Source organism: Eurytemora carolleeae, unplaced genomic scaffold, assembly GCF_000591075.1.
Source record: "Eurytemora carolleeae unplaced genomic scaffold, Eaff_2.0 scaffold691, whole genome shotgun sequence".
In the NCBI taxonomy this organism is placed as follows: domain Eukaryota; kingdom Metazoa; phylum Arthropoda; class Copepoda; order Calanoida; family Temoridae; genus Eurytemora; species Eurytemora carolleeae.
Window position 1 is genome coordinate 9652 of NW_019397001.1, and position 21319 is coordinate 30970.

Below are 21319 nucleotides of genomic sequence, written 5' to 3' on the forward strand. Positions count from 1 at the left end.
TTTCCCTTAGTGGATCCTATCCTATAGTGGATCCTATCCCTTAGTAGATTCTATCACTTATTGGATTCTATCCCATATCCCTTAGTGGATTATTTTTCCTTAATTTCCTGTTGCTCTTTNTAGTGGATTCTGTCCCATAGTGGATTCTGTCCCATAGTGGATTCTGTCCCATAGTGGATTCTGTCCCATGGTGGATTCACTCCCACAGTAGAATTGCCCCATACAGATTTGTCCCATAGTGGATTCTGTCACACAGTGTTCAACAGTTCCTAGAGATTTTCCGTAATACATCTAGTCTACCAGTCTCCAATACAACCTGTGGGGCACAACCTTTAGTCCCTTCTATTTCTGGATCCAATCCTCCCACTTTAACTTCTGTCCCATCTGCTAACCCTCATACCTCTACTTCAGTTCCCAGACCTATCCCTCCAACCTCCACTGTTAATCTTTCATCTCAGCCTAACTCTAGCCAGATCCTCCAAACAAAGACCAACTCTGCTCAACTAGCGCTAATACAGGCACTGTCCGAAGTCTGGGCCAGTAAACCGTATAAATCTAAGAAATCTAAAAAGAAGAAGAAGAAGAAGAGATCCTGCTCATCCTCTTATTTTTCATTCAGTTCATCTAAATCAAACTCGGACAGCTCCAGCTCCGGCGATGATGGTTAAAACTGGAGTATACTCATTGACTCAAGACTACTTGGCCAGTAGAAAGGAGACCTCCTGGGCTCCAAAACAAGGATTCTTTTAATGCTATTGAATAAGTAAACCTTCTCTCCATCTCTAGACTAAATAGTAAAAATTTAAAAGCTCTGGATAGTGATTTAACTTCTAGTTTTAACCCAGATAGGAAAGTCTATCACTTTTAATTTAGCGAAAGGTTTCCAGCACCTAAATGAAGTTTGTTTTCGATAAGTGGTGGAAGTTAGTCCCTAGGGTCAGATCTCACCAATATAAGAACTTGCCTCTTAAATTCAGTGGATTCAATAACAAGCTTACCCAGAAAACAATCCAAGGACTTCACGACAGGACTAATTGAGAATGTAGTCTCGCCCTTGGACTGCGCTTGGGAGAACCCAATCTCTATTTCCTAAGTTGCTGTAAGAACAATTTGGATTCACAATGGTACCCTTAAACCTTTAACTTATCAATAACTTAAAGAGTACACTAGTGATGATCTTGTCCTGGAGAGTCACTTGATATTACAGTAATAGTCCCTTTAAACACAAAAACTTACTTGTCTTGTCCGTACAGGGAACCATCTTCTCCCATTATTAGGTCCAGGAAGGATATACAACCCTCTAAAAAAAAATAAAAAATATATTGCAACAAAAAAAAATATTTTTCTCTAAAACTATGTTTTTATGATGGCAAATCATTCCCCCACCCCTTCCCCTCTCCAATTTCGAAAATATGTTTTTTCTCCAGTTATTTATCTATGTATTTTTTATGGTTGTGTGGTAATGATTTTTAGGGGGATATAATGAATTTTTAGGTAAAAAGTAACATGAAGAACGAAAAAATATGCCTACTGATGTCCAATTTTTCATTCCCCCCCCCCCCCCAGATTAATCTAATTATGAAAATAGGGGAATGAAAAAAAGAGGAAAATATTTAAAGGAAGAATATAAACTAGATGTTCATAGATGAATAGTGAGATACATGTTCATAAAGAATGAAAGTGTAGAAATGTAAAATTAAAATTCTGGCTGTAGGTACAGGTCTGAGGTCACGGTAGTTAGGGCATCACGGCGTGGACTACTTCCACTCATGCACATGTCATGCTAACTCTGTAATCCATGTTCTCTAGAAGGAAGGATTGTGAGTAGGGGTGGTTTCCTGGAAGCTTTTGTGCTGTCAGGAACTATTAATATAGATCGATAGAGTCTTCGTGCTACCTGGTGCAATAGCATCTCCAATGACGATAATCTTCTCCACCCCTGTATAGATATCACAGGACTGCTTGATATTCTGCACAAACATCCCAATGGTCACGATAAATCTAAACATTTAAACATCTATCTGGCCCAAATTTTCTGTGGGACCTCACATGATCCTAGGAATTGTTTATGGATGGTTAGAATTAAAAAATTTGCCTTCAAAAATTTCGATTTTTCAAAAACGACGAAAACAATAAAAAAAAACAATTAAAAGTTAAAATCAAACATGGGTGCGAAGCGTCCTGGAAGCCTTAGTGTAATAAAAACCATGATGATTTTCTTGCTAAAAATCCAAGTAAAAATAATAAGTAAAGTTAATCATTATGAGTGTTAAGGGTCCGGTCGCTTCAATTAATGATTGTCCTTCCTTAAAAAAAAAACAAATAAAACTTACGCATATTTTTTTATCTTTCAAGGTCATGATTTTTTTACGGGTTTGACCAGCCATAAACCTTCCCTGGTGTCATGTGAATTACAACACAAAAAATTAAGCCCTTTCTGTACATGAGTTTTGACGTTTATTGGACGAACACACCAACGTACAAATCCAACATATACAGAGCGTCCATTATCAGATTAAATTATCTCCAAGCTTTAACGTCAAAATACGAACAGAAAACTCGAAAAACTTTTAATTTTCTGGATGCAACTTGTGTTCTCAATTTTATACAATTTTGAAATGTTTCAAAAAATTCTGTTTAGTCCCGAAAATCCCAATTTTGTACTATACATGATCCAATATGATGTGGGACACCCAGGGTTACTCACAAAGGATGAGACTTCAGAGACGATTGTATGGAATTGTTTTTGTCCTTTCTCTTGCAGTCAGGGTTCCTTGTAGGCCAAAATGGCTTATTTCTGTGATTAATCATTACATAAACCTTCAAAATACTCAATTTAGTGCAAAAACCAAAAATCGTTATATTTTTATAGTTTTGGGTTCTTTAGTCTCATCCTTTTTAAGTAACCCTGTATTTAGAAAACTAGAAATACATACTTAGTTTCTGAGTTCTCCATTTGCCTTGCAATCTCTTCAGGTCTGTATGTTGGGTTCATGGTGGTCACAGTTACATTCACACCAACAGCTCCCATAAATACTACAACAGGAGAGTTCCGTCGGAGCTTAAAACTTTAGAATTGTGGATATCAAGATCAATGTAGGATATCCTTTTTTATTAATCTGTACATCAATTTAGTCTAAAATACAACCAAAGTGTCGATTGAAGAGAACTAACAGCGAATGAGAAGCCGAGAAATTTTGCTAACAATAAAGGAGAGAATTCTCATTAGTCGGGGAATCCAGCAAGGATATCCAAAAGAGGATAAAGCAGAAAACAAAAGTGTCCTCGGTGGATATTAAGATTTAGCAATCGGGATTAAGGGTTTTCAAGAGATTTCAGCTCGGGCCAAATCTTACTTTACCAAATTCTGGTTCTGGGAGGAATTTAAACAAAGGTCGGTGTCAGCATCTCTGAGTTTATTACTCCCAGTTAAAGTACTCTTATATGTAAATAAAGCAGTTCCTTAAATCAGTTCACATCGAGAATGATATGTAACAATGCTTAGGATTCTATATTCGCAACATTTCGACTCCTTGATCCGGATTCGCAATATTTTGGCTCCTTGAACCCGGATCCGCATTAATTTGACTCCTTGAATCTGGATCCACAATATTTTGGCTCCTTGAATCCGGATCCGCATTAATTTGACTCCTTGAATCCGGATCCGCAATAATTTGACTCCTTGAATCTGGATCCACAATATTTTGGCTCCTTGAATCCGGATCCGCATTAATTTGGCTCCTTGAGTCCGGATCCGGAATATTTTGGCTCCTTGAACCTGGATCCACAATGTTTTGCTCCATGAATCTGGATCCAAAATATTTTGACTCCTTGAATTCGTCTCTGGCTTTGCAAAAATTATAGCGAAAAAATAATCTCACAAAAAACATGCAAAATAAAATTTCCTTTGAAAGAAAAATTTTATTTCTGCAAAACAAAAGCAGCTTAAGTGAAATTTACAATAGAGAACAATTTATTATTATTTATTATTAGCTGGATCTGGATTCAGATCCATTTTCATAAACATGTTCCTAAATATCCAAAGGACGTGGAACCTTTGTAAACAAAAGGAAAAGATCCTCAGAACTTTTTTAATATTAAGTTTCTTTTTTCAGTAAAAATGTACTTACAAGGGGGAGGGGATATAATTTCAGGACCGAGAGATAATTCAAAAATACTTTTATGGATCAACATACCTATCGGAAACTCAGGTATGTTTGGAAGAACAAGACCAATAACGTCTCCTTTCTTCGCCCCCATTCGAAGAAGAGCAGAACCGAACTTCTTGGACAGTCCGTGGGCCATAGCAAAGGAATAACTTCTTCCAGTCATACCGCAGACCTATTATCAGGAGTAAATATTTTCTATAAAAACTAGTTTTACCAGTGACCCTTCTTGAAAATAATGTATCCCCTCAGATATGTTTTTTAGAGCTTATTTTCGCTGAAGGTGAAAAAAATAGATTAGAGGGTAAACCTTTTCAAGTTTCCATTGTTAGTCAAATTTTTCATTTTTTCTCAAAAATCATTAGAAATTCCCCCCGCGTATTATTGGAAGAAATGTTTCTGATGTCTAGAGGTTTAATTACTCTTAATTTAAAATATCGCCTACCAGAGCAGGATTTGCGGCATTGTGCTCAATGTCCTCCCAGACATAATCCGCCAAGTTCATTTCGGGAATCTGAACATCTGACCAGCGGGACTTAACAATAAAGCCCTCTTCCTAGATGAGAAAAATAAACTTTAGAAAAAACATTGCTTCATCATTATAAGCTTGCATTTAAGTAGACAGACTAATGCTACTTCTTGACAACTTTTAAAAACAAATAAAAATAACTGTTATTTAAATACCACAAAAAATAAATATTTACCCCAGGTAGAACAACTCCATTGGGCTGGGAGCGGTCAACTGCATGTAGAGCATTATTAGTGTTCAGTCCTCTTAATCCAATGCTGAACAATTAAACAATCAATTAATCATCCGATCAAGTAATTAAACAGAATCGTTTAATGTTAATAATCAATCAAACAAATCTATTGTGCACTGAAAGGAGTCAAATGAAGCAATCGTATGATCAAACAATTTCTTTTGACCATTTGTCAGGGATGTATATTTTTTCGATTTCGGGAAAAAATGTAAAAGTTAACAAAGACGAAAAAAAATTTTTGCTATGCTTTTTACCAAAAAATTTATTGGTTTTTCGCTAAAAATTATTGATTTTTCCCCAATTGAGCGAAAAACTCCTTCAAAATGTTTGCGCCCCGCACAAACATGAATGAATAACTTTCCGGGGAAAAAAATTAGTTTCAAAAAGCGGGGGTGGAGTGATAAAAAATTATTTTTAGAGAAAATATACACCCTTGCCATTTTTAGGATTAACAGTCACCTGCTTATTTTCTTCTGCTGTTGAAGGCAAGCAAACCTTGAAATATTAATATTAGTCCCTTTAATATTCAATTTGTTATTTAAAAATAATCTCTCTACTTAAAGGGACTGCAAGCGTTATTTCAAGTAACCCTACATGCAAAAATGACAATGCCTAATCCATAATTTTAACAAAATAGTTAAAAATACCGTCGTTTATCTGACTCGAAAAGTGTTTCTTTTTCTGTAAGACTCTTCATTGCTTCTTATACAGAAGAAATGCACAAGTCACTTTCTCAGAGTAACGACGAATGAAAATAAACAGTTTAAAGAAACAAAAACATTGATATCCAATTCATACTTTATCGGACAAAGCTTTAAAGTGTACCGTTGTAAATCGGGCATTGCTATCTTTGCATGTAGGGTCACTTGAAATAACGCTTACTGTCCCTTTAAACAATTAGGTTAGTTCCAAGGTTAGTTCCATTAAATGATATGAAACAAAATAATCATTTCATTATTCATTTCTAAGAATTGAGATTAAGGATAAGATAATGGAAAATTTATATTAATAATTTACTGACTAAATTTTTTCAATTATTTATCAAAAATGAAGTACTTTGACTTCCAAAAAAACCTGCATTATTTGGTTTATAAGCTATCATAAGATTTTTAAAGAGGAGAACCAAATCATAGAACATTTGTGAGGTCGCGAAAATTATTTTTTTCGGAAAATTAACAGAACAAAATTTGTTCTTGAAGTATTTTGCGACTTTAAGGGTGACTAACGGTGTCAGCATCCTTTTCAACCTTTATCTGAGAAACAATTAGGAAGATACCGTCGTTTTCTGTTTTATGAAATGAGTTGAAAACTTCAAAATCTGTGAAAACTTTGACTTAAAATCTTTTGGAAAACTGCAAATTTGGGAAGTTGCCATCGGTGAAATTACCCTCCTGTTATTACAAGTATCTGGATACAGGGTTACACAAAGGACAAGACTGTAAAGACGACCTATAATCTTTAAAATATGACAATCCCCATGTTAAGTCCTGAATGTAGCCTTTAAATGGCTTAATATAAGATTTGGCAGATGACAAAATAAGTCAACTATTGAAGGGAATCACACATATATATATATATAAGAAACGAGAGTATAAGTCTATGACATTTAGCTAGAACCAACCTGGACAAACGGTGTAGAGTAGACAATGAAATTACTCGGCCCACCATTTTCTGCTCAATATAGCATCTGAAATAATACTCATTTATTTTTTATCACAGCTAGAATATAACAATAATAATATTACAGTTTCCAGACAGGGGTATAAATTTTCCAGAAAAAAATATATTTTTTTAACTTATAAAATTTCTCTCTAATAGGCCCAAACAATTGTTAATTTCTATTCCCTTCATATATACCCCTGTATGCAGTAGAGAGATCTATCCAAATAATAACAAGGATGAAAAACATTTATCACTAAATTTTATTCCTAAAAAATAGGATTCATTAAAACAAAATTAAGAATTCTGATGGTAACAATTGAATGTTGGAAGTCTGATAAGTATGGAAATCTACTGGGCTTGGTGAGACTCGAATGTTGGAAATCTAATGCTAATCTAATCGAAAAATGGAAATCTGATGTTGGTACTGATAGACTTAAGTGAATAGAATATGGTGGGACTCGAATGTTGGAAATCTATTGGTCATAGTGGGACTCGAATGTTTGAATTGAAAGCTGATGGTGGTATTGAACATATGGAAATCTAACGATGAATCTGATGTTGGGACTCGAATGTTGAAAATCTGATATTGGTCTTGAAAATTTCTGAAATAATGGAGATCTGATGGTGACCCTCGCATATCTAAAGTCTATGTTGGGAGCCTGATATTAAGATGATGATGGTAGCCAGGCAATGAGGTCAGGAAGTTTAATTAAGCATTTTTCTCCAGTTTATTCTTTAGTTCAGTGTTATACCTGAAACACAAAACTTCAGCCTTTACTAGATAAAAATGTTATCAATAAACTTCAAATTAAGATGTGAACATATTATTTTTATTTATTTAATATCGTTGAATTCACTACCAATATATATTCCTGGGGCTTCACAAACTTTTATTAACGAATCAAATCAAATGAAATCATGAATGTTGGGGAAGCTTTAGGCTCCATTTCTCAGCCTAGAGTTTCAATTCCTAAATGAGAAATCTTTTTTTTAGCTCGGATATGAACTCAATTCTGACTTTTGCAATGTATCTAGTTAAAGGTTAAATTCCAATATTTGGTGACGAAATCCCAGCAACACGACCAAGTTTCAGCCATGCAACCATTTTTGGCAAACATTCATTCATGAACGGACCTTTTTAAGATTCCGGAACTTCAGGGACGGAACAACCATTTAAGTTTTATTAAAAACTACTGTAAAACCCTTTGAATAAAACCTAACGAACGAACAAATAAATGGACTACATGAACATAAAACAAATAAATGGACTACATAAACATAAAACAAATAAATGGACACCATAAACATAACACAAATAAATGGACACCATAAACATAACACAAATAAATGGACACCATAAACATAACACAAATAAATGGACACCATAAACATAAAACAAATAAACGGACACCATAAACATAAAGCAAATAAATGGACTACATAAACTTAAAACAAATAAAAACTTTATGAAAACAAACCAATATCTTATCATTCGGTTTGATTAATGTATGCCTGGAGGAAATAACGAATTTCTGTCCAATAATTTTAAGTTTTTTCTTTAAACCGGGCGGGGACCGGATTTGATGAATTTGAGCTAGGTCTAGAGACGATTCACCTACGTATGTCTTGAATCGGTGATTTAAATTTATCCATATCAGGTCCATAGCACAAATTCCTGAAATTCGGTTCTTGGACAGATTAGGTTATAAGTTTAAAAAGTAAGGTTACTTGATGGGCCTCTTTCTTACGTTTATATAATTTACAGTTACTGAACCGGTCAATAATCGTCTAGCCCCACCCCACCCACCCGCACCCCCCGGCCCCCATTCACTGAACTTCTTACCTTGCTAAACTATCAAACGCCTCCATGAGAAGTGTTTGATCTGATTGTATTAATTCCTTCCAACCAGGCGATCTCATTACCTGCAAAAATATTATTATTAAAGGAATTATAAGTGATATATCCTGTATTGCAATACCTGGGCTACATTTCCCTCTGAAATATTATTATTAAAGGAAGTGTTCGCGAAAATGAATCTCGTAAATGCCTGATTTTTCTGTTAGGGAGAATGTTTGGGTTTCCATAGTTTAAAGTAAAAGTTTAACCTGTAATAATTTACATTACAGTGACACAAAATTACTATTTATGAAGTTATAAAATACCACTAAGACATCCATTAAGTAGCGGAAATAATATAAATAATATGAAAATATAAAAACTCCCATAGATGCACGGCCTTTTTTTTCCATAATAAATAATATAACGATCATGGAACCTGCCCATCTACAAATAATAAACAAATCAATTAAAGAGGAGAAAAGGTGTAATTCACGCTAATTTTTTAAGATATATAAAAATTAAGCAAAAAATTCCTAATGAAGTAAAATCATACCTCCTCAACGTTTCTCGAGATCATGGCCAAGCTGAAGGATTTGAGAGGCTGTGCATTATACTTGTGCGCCAAGGAGAGAATATCAGCGGCATTACTCGCCTGCAGTTAGTGTTTTTAATGGTTTTGGATTGTTGTTTTTTTAAGGGGGGGGGGAAACGTATTACTCTCCGGAAACAGTTTTCAAACATAACTTAGCATTGTCGTAGGACGCTGATTATTTTTGCTTGCGACCTCACCAATATGTTTTGTAACTGTAAAATGCAAATTTAAAGAAATCCGAGCAAAAATGCTCGGGCGGGCGCGCTTTAAGTTGAAAAATACGACTTTTTACACATTTTCACAAACTTTACACCATTAAATGAACTTGAATTTGCATCAGGACGTGATTAAAAGTAATCCCTGAATAGTTTTGCGCCCTAGAGCCTCAAATCCCCACCGAGCATATAAGAAAAAATTAAAGATTATATTTTATTCAAGTTGGGCCAAATTCAGGACACAAGCAGTCTGCGATATCTTAAACTAATTTTAACTACAGGTAAATTGGGACACGGAATTCATTTCCGAGGTCAAAATTGAATTTGGAGCATTCTGGCTGGCGCGCTAGTAGCCATATGTCACATTACAGGTCATCAAACAGTTTTAAATCTCTCAGGTCTGCAAAGCAAGGAGTATGAGGATAGGTTAAAAGAGCTTGGTCTTCAATCTATAGAAGAAAGAAGGATTAGATATGACATGATTCAAGTGTTCAAACTAATCCACAATTACGACAATGTAGACAGGAGACAGTTCTTCCAGACTGCAGGAGAAGAATCAGTCAGGGTTACCAGGCAATCTTCTGATACATTAAATATACTAACAACCAGATGCAGGACTGAGGTTAGAAGAAATTTCTTCACCAACAGAGTAGCGGAGAAATGGAACAAATTACCAGAATATATCAAAAGAGCAGGAAATATAAAAACTTTCAAGTCCTTATATGATAAAATACCGGAACAGCAGGAATGAGAAACCTATGAGTAAAATGCTGGATACATAAAGACGTCATCTCTATGCTCCTATCTGGAACTCTGATGACAAATCTACAAAATCCAAATCCAAATCCAAATGTCGTATATTAATTTAAAGGTATTTGGGCACGAGTTTCCATTTCTTGGCTTAAAAAGTCTTTTGACCACTCTGATCGGTTCGGTGCGCTAGAAGCCTACCGTTACGCTATGGGTCATCTTACAACATATTTTACATGAGTTCGCATGCAAAAATCAGCATCCTACGACAATGCTAAGTAATGTATAATGTTTGAATTTTCTGGAGAGTAATACGTTTTGTGCCCCCCCCATTAAGACTTCAACCTTATTTTATGTTAAAGTTTGCTTTTATTAACTTAAATATTTCTTTCCTAAAAAAAGGAAAAATAATCCGAAAACTATCGATATAACATGATGGTTTATAAACAGATATGTACTTTTTAATTTGAATTTATTATTTATCATTTTTTTTAAATTCTGGTAAATAAAATAATTATTTGAGAGCAGATTTAGGTATAATAGTGAAATATTAAGTATATGCTATTATCCTCTCAATTACATCTCATTACCCATGATCCAAGATGAAGGGATGTCCAATGTAATAATGTAAAAATTCTTGAGGACTTTCAACTAGCGATTTTTTTCCTGGCACTAATGACACAAATCTTCTCTAACTTGAAAAAACAATAAATTTCTAATTAAGAAAGAGATGGTATTTTCTTATAAAAACAAAAAATTATAATACAGAACTCAAATTAGTATCAAAAGGGAAAACATGAAAGAAAAAATTTTTATTTATTTATATTACTGATTGCTTTATTGTAAATGATATATAAAAAAGGTGTAAAGAAAAGTAACAAGCTTTAATAAATTACCTCAACTCTTTCTATCAATTCTTCCTCACATAAATGCTTAAGATCATCTAACCGGTATCTAGATCAGTGTGTATATGATCAATTCAAATTCAACAAAAACAAAATAATTCTTTAACATATTTTTCCTCTAGTTCAAAATAGTCTTTTTTTATTCCCTTTCATTTTAAATTTCTTTCTTTGAGCAATCATCTATTACATCTCTTAAAGGCTTTACTCTAGGCAGAAGACCAAATTTAACCTTTGAGATCATTATACTTATTGAGTCCTAGGTTGCCCTTTAAAGTCTTTTCCTTTATTGGTTATCCTAGGTAACCACCCGNACAGTGCAGTGTGCATAAATCATGCGCCCACTAAAACTATATCATAATAACATTTCCTGAGTTTTGTTGGTCAAAACATTGTATAAATCAAATAAATATTAACCCCACCCACATCCTGTCTTTTAATTGTTAATATACCTGTCTGCAGCTTTGAAAAGGTCGACCACTGAGACCCTGTTGAAGTCCTGAACCTGACCTGTGTAGATATAGTTCAACAACAGCTCCATAGTCTCAGAATCTATCTCCTGGAATAAATAGATAAGATCCATGGATAGATAGAGATAAAAAGAAAGATATAGATAGGAAGTCCCCCTATTCCATCATAAAGTCACCCTAACCATTCAATAAGATCCCCTTTCCATCCCTTAAGTCCACCATCCATTTATCAAGACCCGTATTTCCACTTCTCTCCTTCTCAACCTCTCTTACCTTAACATCAACTCTTGAGTTTTGTTTTTCCAGGAATTCATGCCTGAGCATAGCAGCAAAAACCTCAGATCTAGAAATTTAGGAACAGTTTAGATATAGCGAGGGTTAAGAGACTGGCAAGCTGGAAGGGGCAGTTAAGGTAAAAGAGCAGTAATTTATAATAAACAATAAATTCATTTGACAACACTGAAATGTTTTTACATTTTATAAATGCTTCAATCCGCTTCTAGATTTACTAATTTTACTAATTTACTTTTACTAATAAAACATGTAAAGTGTTTAAAGTCCTAGTTTCTTAAAACACCCATCATATGCAGGGTAGGGAGGGGGGTTAACTTTAAGATTTTTACTAATAAAATATGTTAAGTGTTTAAAGTCCTAGTTTCTAAAAACACCCATCATATGCAGGGGAGGGAGGGGGGTTAACTTCAAGAAGAATAGGTTTAAAGAGATTACAGATTTTAGGTTTATTACCTGGCTGCAAGAATAAACTTATGACAATGGAATTCCTTCTGATCACAAACAATTGTCATATCGGTGAAATCTGCCATTTTTAATGCTTCTCCTAAACATTTTTATTTAACAATTAAACTTTTCAAAGTGTATATTTGACTTGTCTGTCTGCCTGTCCTTTAGTATCCAATAAACCTCAAACAGCTTAATTAATCAGGCTCAATTTTTTTGGCAATCCACCTGACCACAAGGATGGTCAAAATTGACAAATTTGACCCGGGAAAAAATGGTCAACAATTCTTCATTTAAAATAAGAAATATATAGTCCTTTTCTTACTTAAGAAGTCTTAAAATGAAATCGGTCAATTTGAAACCCTTGATGTCATTAGTTTTTAGGTCTAATAAAAAGAATATGGTAATAGTTTTTGCTAAGGTGTATTGCCGGGTCTACAACTCTTTAACTTCAGCTTCTTGAAAATACATCATTTTGAGAAGAAAATATAGTACCTAAGTCATTACTGAGTGAAGTTGGAGGGTTTAAAAAATCATCTTTAATCCCATCTTCTCTTACACAAACCTTAACATTGCTTATGCTTATGATACCAATAATGATAATACTGATAAAAAAGACAGGAGAGTAAACAGAGGCGTACCCCCCCCCCCCCTCCATATCAGAAAAATCCCCGTAAATAGCACCGATTAAAATATTCAATAATCATAATAAATAGGTAGTAAAATTTTTATTTTGCTAGATTTTACTTGGTAAACGATTGGAAACAATCGATAAAAAAGATGATGGATGAAACATAAACTTGAAAACTTGAAAATCTTTTAATATCTAGAATTTGACTTTAGAACATAATACCTGGTGTGAGCAATTAAAACATATATCATTAAAAAAAGCCTCAATACAAAATTTTTTTATTAATTAAAATAAATAAAATAAAATTATATCTGAACTAATCGAACTAATCGAGTAATGACATTTTACTGCAAGGTCTAACGATTTACAAACTTTTATTTACTACAAATATGCTTCCCTAAAAATGTGAAAAGTTATATATTTTCTGTTTGAGCTAAAACAGCACACTTATGAAAATTATGAAATATTTCAGACGCCTTCAGAAAGCTTAAGAACTAAAATGTAAAAAAAAGATAACTAACATCTACCTACCTCTGTGAATGAATATCTGAGTTTGACGACTAGAGTTAAAATATTGTTGGGTAAAAGGGAACTGTTGTTATCTATTAATTCTTGCCAAGGTAGAAGAGTTGCCTGCAGTAATAGAGGCATTAATCAATTAATCAATATGTCAATCAACAATCAATCAATCAACCCATCAATCAATCAATCAATACATTGTTGGGTAGAAGGGAACTGTTGTTATCTACTAGTTATTACCAGGGTAGTAACCCCCCCCATTATAATCTGAACTTTATTGATAAGGAAATAATCCTTTTCACCGCTATTTGGTGGGGAAAATCAAATATGTCAGTAAAAATGTATTCAATCAATCAACGAACCTTATAACTCGGAGTTCCACCATCAGGATACCGTTCTCTCGCCAGATAGTAAATAGAGCTTCCAACCTGTAAATAAATTAATTTCAGACATTTTCATCTTCGTATTTCCTCTGGAATTTAATTACTTTCATTTATTTTAATTTTTGATAGAAATGCTTACTTTTATTCTCGTTGACAAATTCATTTACCTTTATGCATAAGAATGGAAATGGAAAAAATATTTTTGTTTCATAAAAATAAAATACTTTTTAATGGGTTAGATTGGCTTACCTTGTAAACCTCTTGACTGTCAACTGTTCGAATAGCAATAGATATTGTAACCTAAATAAACAAATAATTTAACAAAAAATAAAAAACAAGAAAATTGTCTATCTAAGGATAAAATAAAATTTTAATTCAATTCTTTATACGAAAAATAATAAGTCGAATAACAAAACCTGTTTAAAAATAGAAATTAAATAAAATGCCGGGAAATATAATTGCACAAGTGCAAAATAACAGTAAAGTTGCAGTTTAAAACTTTGTCATCTTCTTGTAAATTATATTACAAGGCTTGCTCCCTTTCCTATTAAAAATTATAGAACTTTTTAAACGTTACTCTAAAATTCGCCAGCTTTAACCATATTCAAATTTACACGAATTTTTCTGTATAAATTAGCGCTTTTTTTAAAGAATGTCGACATTTTTCTGAGCCAAACTTTTCCATAAAACTTCCCTTCCAAAAAAAATTGGACCGGATTGGGTCAGTCGTTTTATGGTTTATTGGACACAAACAGACAGACAAGCTAACAGCAAGGTAAAAGGTTTTTTTACCTTAAATCCTTGTGCAGGATCAGCATCTTTGTGTCCAATGAACACCTGGGCTGTTACTACTGAGTTCCCTTGACCATCTACGTCCTTAAATATGTGAAAAATAAATTCATACAATCATTTATGTGACCTTAATATGACCTTCGCTCAAAACAAATAAATTATGTTAACTTGATCTTAATACTTGACATAAAATTAACAAAATATAGAAGGACCTTTTTAGGATATAGCAGATTATATTTATGATTTTAATGTCTCCAATGACCCTATTTTAGGAGAGTACAGATTAGTTTATGATGACAAACAAACTTTATTTGTAACAATCTAAAACGCCGCCGTTTATTTGCTTTTTTAACTCGCAACAAGTAAAATCATCTGAGCACTGAGCTGTCAGCAGCCTTTTATCAACATATCACCCTCAACTAAGCTTTCGGTTGCGTTCTGCAGTAATTTGCAGTGCACTGACCGAAGATATAATCGCGTTTAGTGGAGAGTGATATGAGTCCAATCAACCTTTATATGGGACTAGCTTAGGAACCCAGCTTTGTCTGAAAAATAAACTTTCCTTATAAAAGACAGCGAACAAAACTTATAATTTGAATACCAAATTAAGAACTTTCCCATGGTTCTACCGAATAATCCATTCAACATTTAAGCAACATCAGGTAAGTAAGTGGTTCCGGAGTTATGATCGGATACCCAAACAGACCGACAGACAAACAGAGATATCTTCTTTGTACTTACCATTGGAATGAGTTTGACCTTCCACTTGACGGAGTCTGTGAGCTCTTCCTCCATGAAGTTGAAGAAGGGGGTGCTCATACTTGTTGTCAGCTCACTAAATCCTCTAGTAAATATACAAGATTGAAGGAACTGTCATCGCAATTACAAGTGACTCTCCAATCTTCATGCAACGATTTCATTGGCAATTCCCAACGGCACTCTTGTTATCTGAGCCCGTTCTCACCATAGAAAGTGGTCGTGTAGTTCGCGTACTTTGGGGGACGATATGTTGGCCGCTAGATGTCTTATGCTAAATTCTTATCTGATAGATAGATATTTCTCCGTACATTTGATGAACGGAACGGCCTCTGATCAATAGTGTCGTTCTTCGAAGTTTAAAAGTGTTAAGGGATAATTTATATGAGGTTTTCTGAAAAAATAATGCGCAATTTACTTTTGTGGATAAACTACAATTGAAAATAATCATATTTTGAAATTGTAGACATTGATACTTGATCAGAGATAGCTCTTAAGGGTACCATTGTGAATTAGATATTGTTATCTTTTAATAAAATATCGCTACAAATTTTTTTAAATTCTAATACCAATTTCATTTTCTTTTACTGTCTCCAATCTTCCGGGTTAACTTCCCAATGAAAATTTTTTTAAATATCATTTTTCACATTTTTCTCAACACTTCACTACTTTTTCTTACTTATATAAAAATGTGGATAAATATTTTGATAATCACAATATGCAAGACAACTTTATAAGAATATGGTATGTATAATGGTTTTATTACTTCTTTCACAACAATCAAGGGGTATATACTTATAAGAATCCCCCGCCACAACCCCTTCCTCGTTTTAACCATACAATTTACAAAATCTAACCTGATGGGCCAGGTAAAGATTAACCGTTCACTTTTTGAAGTTATAAAACTGAGACTACACCCATCCACCTGACAAGAAATTTATTAACGAGATATTAAAATAAATAGATTAGACTAATGTGTAGGAATTTGAAAAAAAAATTAGCGTTTTAAGTAGCCCATCCAAAAATCGTTCACTAGGACAGACCCCAGAATAGTAAAAGAACTCTTATTTAATGATTCAGAAAACAATATTAGGACACCCCCACCCCCTGCACAAACTTAGTCTCCGACATGCCGATGTCAAAAGTCTAAAGTCAAGACTTATTAACCCGACATCTTCGTCAACGGAACTATACGTCGGCCCCCTTCCAAATATTTTTATGCATGCATCTTGTGTTTAACACATCGGCATGTCGCAGAGTCCAGACCCCTGGCCTGTCCTAGCCGCGGCAATCGACCGCCTACCCTATCAAGTCTCAGTAATTGACCACCGAGCCTGTCCTAGCCGCAGTACTAGTTCCATATCGTGACCTTGCCTAGCCGCAGTGCTAGACCAAGAAATTGTCTTCATAACTCTTAGGTTTAACTTCCAAGATGACAGTCTCTTTCTATAAGTATATTTCAACTTGACGTTATTGTGCGACGCTTAGTAAAGTTCCAAACTAAAATTTTAACATAATTTGTGGACTTCTGTGCGAACTGTGCCGTTTAAACTTAAGTGTATCACTTGGTAAGTTAGTGTAGACGTTGGGCGCATCAGCCTTTAATGTTGCCGCACTTATTAGTTTCAACTCAGCTGACTCGAAATCTGGATTTTTCAAAGACGACAACTTAAATATCTTTGTCGGTGGTGTATTTTTCGACCTACGCAAATCCGCTATTCTTCACTTCTGACCTACGCCAAATCCGCTATACTACACATCCGACCTACTAGCACGTGGTTTTACAGCTGCTATATGGACTTGTGGCCGCAGCGCGCGGCCCCCTAGCCTGTCCTAGCCGCGGCGCTCGGCCCACTAGCCTGTCCTAGCCTCAGCGCTCGGCCCAGAAATTGTCTTAACCTAACCTAATCCTCAAATAATACAAAAATAAACAGCTGGCGTAGGTCCGATATTGCAGTAGGTCGGAAAGTTAGTAGGTCGGAAGTTCAGTAGGGGGATGTTGCGTATAGACGATGTAACATTACCATTGTCATTTTGCAGAGAATGCTTTGATCTTTCGACCTACGAAAATCCGCTTTACTCCACTCCTTACCTACGCCAAATCCGCTATACTACACATCCGACCTACTAGAACGTGGTTTTACAGCGGCCAGATGGACTTGTGGCCGCAGCGCACGGCCTCTAGGCTGTCCTGCACGTAGCGCTCGGCCCCCGGCCTAGCCTGTTCTAGCCGCAGCGCTCAGCCCAGAAATTGTCTTTACCTACACTAACCCTCAAACTAACTTCAGAAATAAAGCAGTTGCCAATCCACACCTAATTCAGAGGCGTAGACATGGGGGGGGGGGTTACTGTGGGGACCAATGAAAACTTAGAATTTCAGGGTGTTTTCAGGCCCCAATGAGTGCTGAGCAACCCCCGGCCCCCCCCCCCCTGAAAAGAAAAAATGTAAGGGCCCCTCCCTGGACAAATTCCTGACTACGCCTCTGACAGCTATATCTGCTATATTTTATCAACCTTTTTATGAAAATTACAAGTTTACAAGTAATCAAAAAGAAGCTTTTTAAATTGACAGGTTCTCTTGACTTTTATGTTTATATGTGTACACTATCCCTGCTGTTTAACAGCTTGAAATAAATCAAAATTGAAATCGAAAGTTGTCTTTATTATATTGATATAATCGCTTACCACATGTATAGTGTATTCAAATATTCAAATTATAATGGGAGGGTACCTACACATTTTAGGCACCTCAGGGTTATCCTAATTTTTAGATTTGTTTCGTATTTGCTGAATATGATCTGTTCAAAACTTTGATTCATGTATACCGTATTACATATAAATGAGTTTTGGCTTCAGCCTATACCCCTTTTCATTTTACCTTAACAGTCCCTTAAAAATGTACTAGAAGTTAACTGATTAAATATTGTATGGCGTGAAGATAAATAATGAATAATGAATATATTTGGTGCACTAGTGTTGTCAGATTGTTTGGTTGGAGTATTAAGAGTATTGGTCAACGTGTTACGTGTGACCATATTGGAATTATTGGACGCCATTTTCCACCATATGTCCTTCATCAATTTAGTCACATGATAATATCATATATATTTAACCCTATCCTAAAATATTTTGAGTGAGGGGGTGGATGACAAACAACCCTCCCTTCATGGTTTCGTTTTTTGAGTTGAAATCAGGGATTGTGATATTGTTTCAGTAGTTCAATTTTTCAAGACCTCTCACTTTAATGATTAGGTTGCTAGGGAGGGTTAGATAAAAATTAAAAAGTGCGTCGTAAAAATGTAAAAAAAATTCTTTGACTAACGTTATAATATTTGGCTTTTCCAATAATACAGTGAGAACCATAAAACTCTGGAATAAGAAGACGAATTTTAGACTCAAGTTATGACTTTAAATACTCAAATGAACACGAGATCCAGGAATTGTGAAACCTACCCTTCCATATAAAAAGTTTTTTTTAGGGGCAAAATGAGGCTGTTGAAAATTGCAAGCCAGCTTTAAGCTATGGAGATACCTTCCCCTCCCCCCACCCGCCGGGATAGGGTTTACTCCATGTAGATAGTGTGGTCGCAAGAATAAATTTAATCTTACTGGAACAATAAACAGGTGCATCAGCTAAAAAGAAGATACAACAGTCAGAGAAAAAAAATTTAATGCTCTTTTTAAAATTTTGTAAAAAAATCTTTAATTTAAAAATAAATTGTAAAAAAATCTTTAAATAAATAAACTCCTTAACTCCAAAGTGGTGAACTATTAGCATTTTTCGATAATGAACTTATAAATACATACAAACTGCAATGTATTAAAGAAAATAAGAAATTATCATTCTGAGATTGATAAATTATCATTGAAAACCAATCAAATTTAAATTTTTTGTGTAAGTTACTTTAGCTTGACTTGACTTGAATATGTTTTCATATTTTCATATTTTTATTCAACTACAAAGCATGAGATATTACAAAAAAGCAATCACAATTTACATTGCAGTCTGGACCCGCCTAACTAGGGTAGGTTGTTTTGAGTAGTTGGCCCTAAGTTAGTTAACGGTAATGAACATAATTGGTTACACTCATTTAATTATGTTTTTGGATAGGTAAGGAGTTTATTGGAAGGAAGGAGATTGTCAGGTTATAATCTGTGGCAGGGTGAGATCAGAGGGATTAATATGGAGAAAAATTAAAATACAGGATGTAAACGACACCATGCACAAACCCAAATAAGTTAATAAAGAGTCAGTTTTTTAAATTAAATTTTTTTATATAAAAAATCTACTAACATGATATACAACTAGATTTTTCGCATTTAAACCTCCCATAATTCTCAATATAAGTATTAATTACTCGTTGTTTAAATATTTTTGCAGATTTAGTCTCTTTAAGCTCAATTTCAATTGAATCCTACAATTTAGGAAACATTGCGGACGGAAAGCTTACTAGATTTTTGTTTAAAACCCGTTCTAATTTATATGATGTTGATAAGTTAGAGACTTTAAACATATTTTGGAAGGAAGAGGGAAGGTTAAAATTAAAGTATCCATGGTATAACTGTCAGAAAACCAAGCTTGTATGTTGTGTCTTCTTTCTTTCATGTATTTAAGATTCCAAATATATCATATTATTGAGATTTTTTTCTTTTTATGCATTTTTTAATTTTTCAATTTAATTGTTTTGACATTTGTAAAATGTTTTAAAGCATTTTTTATTTCTAATCAAATTTAAATGTCTAGTGTGGACTTTATGAAAACCTAAAAATAAATACATAAGACTAACTCATGCCAATTTAGTAAAAGTTTCCCTTGTTTGGACAAGAAACATCTTTATCTCCTTAATCTGAAGGAGGTTTTAAATCAAAAACATTTTCGAAAAATTTCCGCATTTTTATATCTTGTAATTAAAGTTAACAAGTAGTTTTAACATATATCTATATCATATTTTGAAGCAATGTAGTTTAGTAGTTTAGAAATTAGAATTTGGTTAATAAAAAATCTAATCTTTCTAATTTGGCTATTGTGCACCTTATTAAATCTGAAAAACAGAAAAAAAATAAAAACAGCTCTGAAAGTTATATATGTCATCAAATTCTTAGACAGTCTCGATCGATCTTTACCATACAATTTCACTTATACTTTTTTGCAGTCCTAGGCATATACATTATCAAAATGTTTCCAGCTTAAGTTTAAAAGAAGTAATTGGCAAAATACTGCTTGATTTTGGCTGGATGGAAGTAATATAAATAAATTGGGAGCCGAGGTTTAAAGTTTTAACAACTATGGGTGAAAATAATTTTAACAAATTGTCAATAACTCTGCACCCCCTACACATTTTAGGCACCTTTTCTACATGAAAGAAATGAATAGAGTGCCATCATATTTCTCCGCCAATTATTAACCGTCTACTGCAGAGTTCCTTCCAGGAAAAAGGTCAATATTAATAATCAATGGCCAAAAAAGATGAAATACCACTAATTTACCAATCTACCAAAAAAAAACTCTTTTTACTCCACAATTGACCCGCCAGTTTAACCCTGAAAGATGCTCTGTTCTACTGCTGTAGGAAACCACACATTGATTTTACAAGGATTTGCACTTCATCGATACAAGGACAAGGATATACGCTGTTCCATTAATTAAGAGTCACATAAAATGTTAGATCAGTCCTAGAAAAAGATTTTTGGACCCCCCTAAAACTATNTTAGGGTTTAATAATTTTTGGACTGTGCTCTGCGGCTAGGAAAAAATTAAATATTTTTGATTTTAGATTTAAAGTGTTTAGAAACCTGAATATTATCATCATGATGATCGTCCATTTTCTAGAGATTTAATTAAATCCGATGTAGATTCTCTTTCCAGGACTCAGGCTGTCCTTGTTTCACTCATTTACATTTTCGGAAGTTCTGAAATAATTCCATCTCAATATTTGAATATTAAGGACAGAAATAAGAACATTAAATCATTGTACTTAAACATAGTGATAACATCTAGGGTCCGTCCTAGTATACGATTTTTGGACCTCCCCTCCCCCCCTCTCCAATCAATTTTGTACATGCCCACTAATTTTCAGAAGAATTATAATTATTTAAATTTTTTATTATTTTAGGGTTCAGTTAGGTTAAGACAATTTCTGTG

The 21319-nt window shown here is 34.1% G+C and overlaps 2 protein-coding genes across 2 annotated transcripts; both read right to left on the reverse strand.

Moving 5' to 3' along the window:
* Positions 1 to 1197: 1197 nt before the first annotated feature.
* On the reverse strand, positions 1198 to 18090 carry LOC111710951 (4-coumarate--CoA ligase 2-like). The gene is made up of 10 exons (XM_023485159.1): positions 18080 to 18090; positions 8327 to 8332; positions 6549 to 6614; positions 5387 to 5422; positions 4871 to 4952; positions 4612 to 4722; positions 4197 to 4341; positions 2937 to 3036; positions 1898 to 2001; positions 1198 to 1300 (listed from the first exon to the last, which is right to left on the reverse strand). Exons 3-10 carry the CDS (start codon positions 6593 to 6595, stop codon positions 1233 to 1235), a joined length of 693 nt encoding a protein of 230 aa, XP_023340927.1. The 5' UTR covers positions 6596 to 6614; positions 8327 to 8332; positions 18080 to 18090; the 3' UTR covers positions 1198 to 1232.
* LOC111710950 (speckle-type POZ protein B) lies at positions 6785 to 21108 on the reverse strand. Its single transcript, XM_023485158.1, has 15 exons — positions 20971 to 21108; positions 16035 to 16102; positions 15163 to 15265; positions 14422 to 14505; positions 13879 to 13929; positions 13609 to 13674; positions 13259 to 13360; positions 12592 to 12661; positions 12106 to 12196; positions 11632 to 11701; positions 11341 to 11447; positions 10883 to 10940; positions 8983 to 9081; positions 8433 to 8512; positions 6785 to 7341 (listed from the first exon to the last, which is right to left on the reverse strand). Exons 1-15 carry the CDS (start codon positions 20998 to 21000, stop codon positions 7299 to 7301), a joined length of 1122 nt encoding a protein of 373 aa, XP_023340926.1. The 5' UTR covers positions 21001 to 21108; the 3' UTR covers positions 6785 to 7298.
* Between the last annotated feature and the right edge of the window lie 211 nt (positions 21109 to 21319).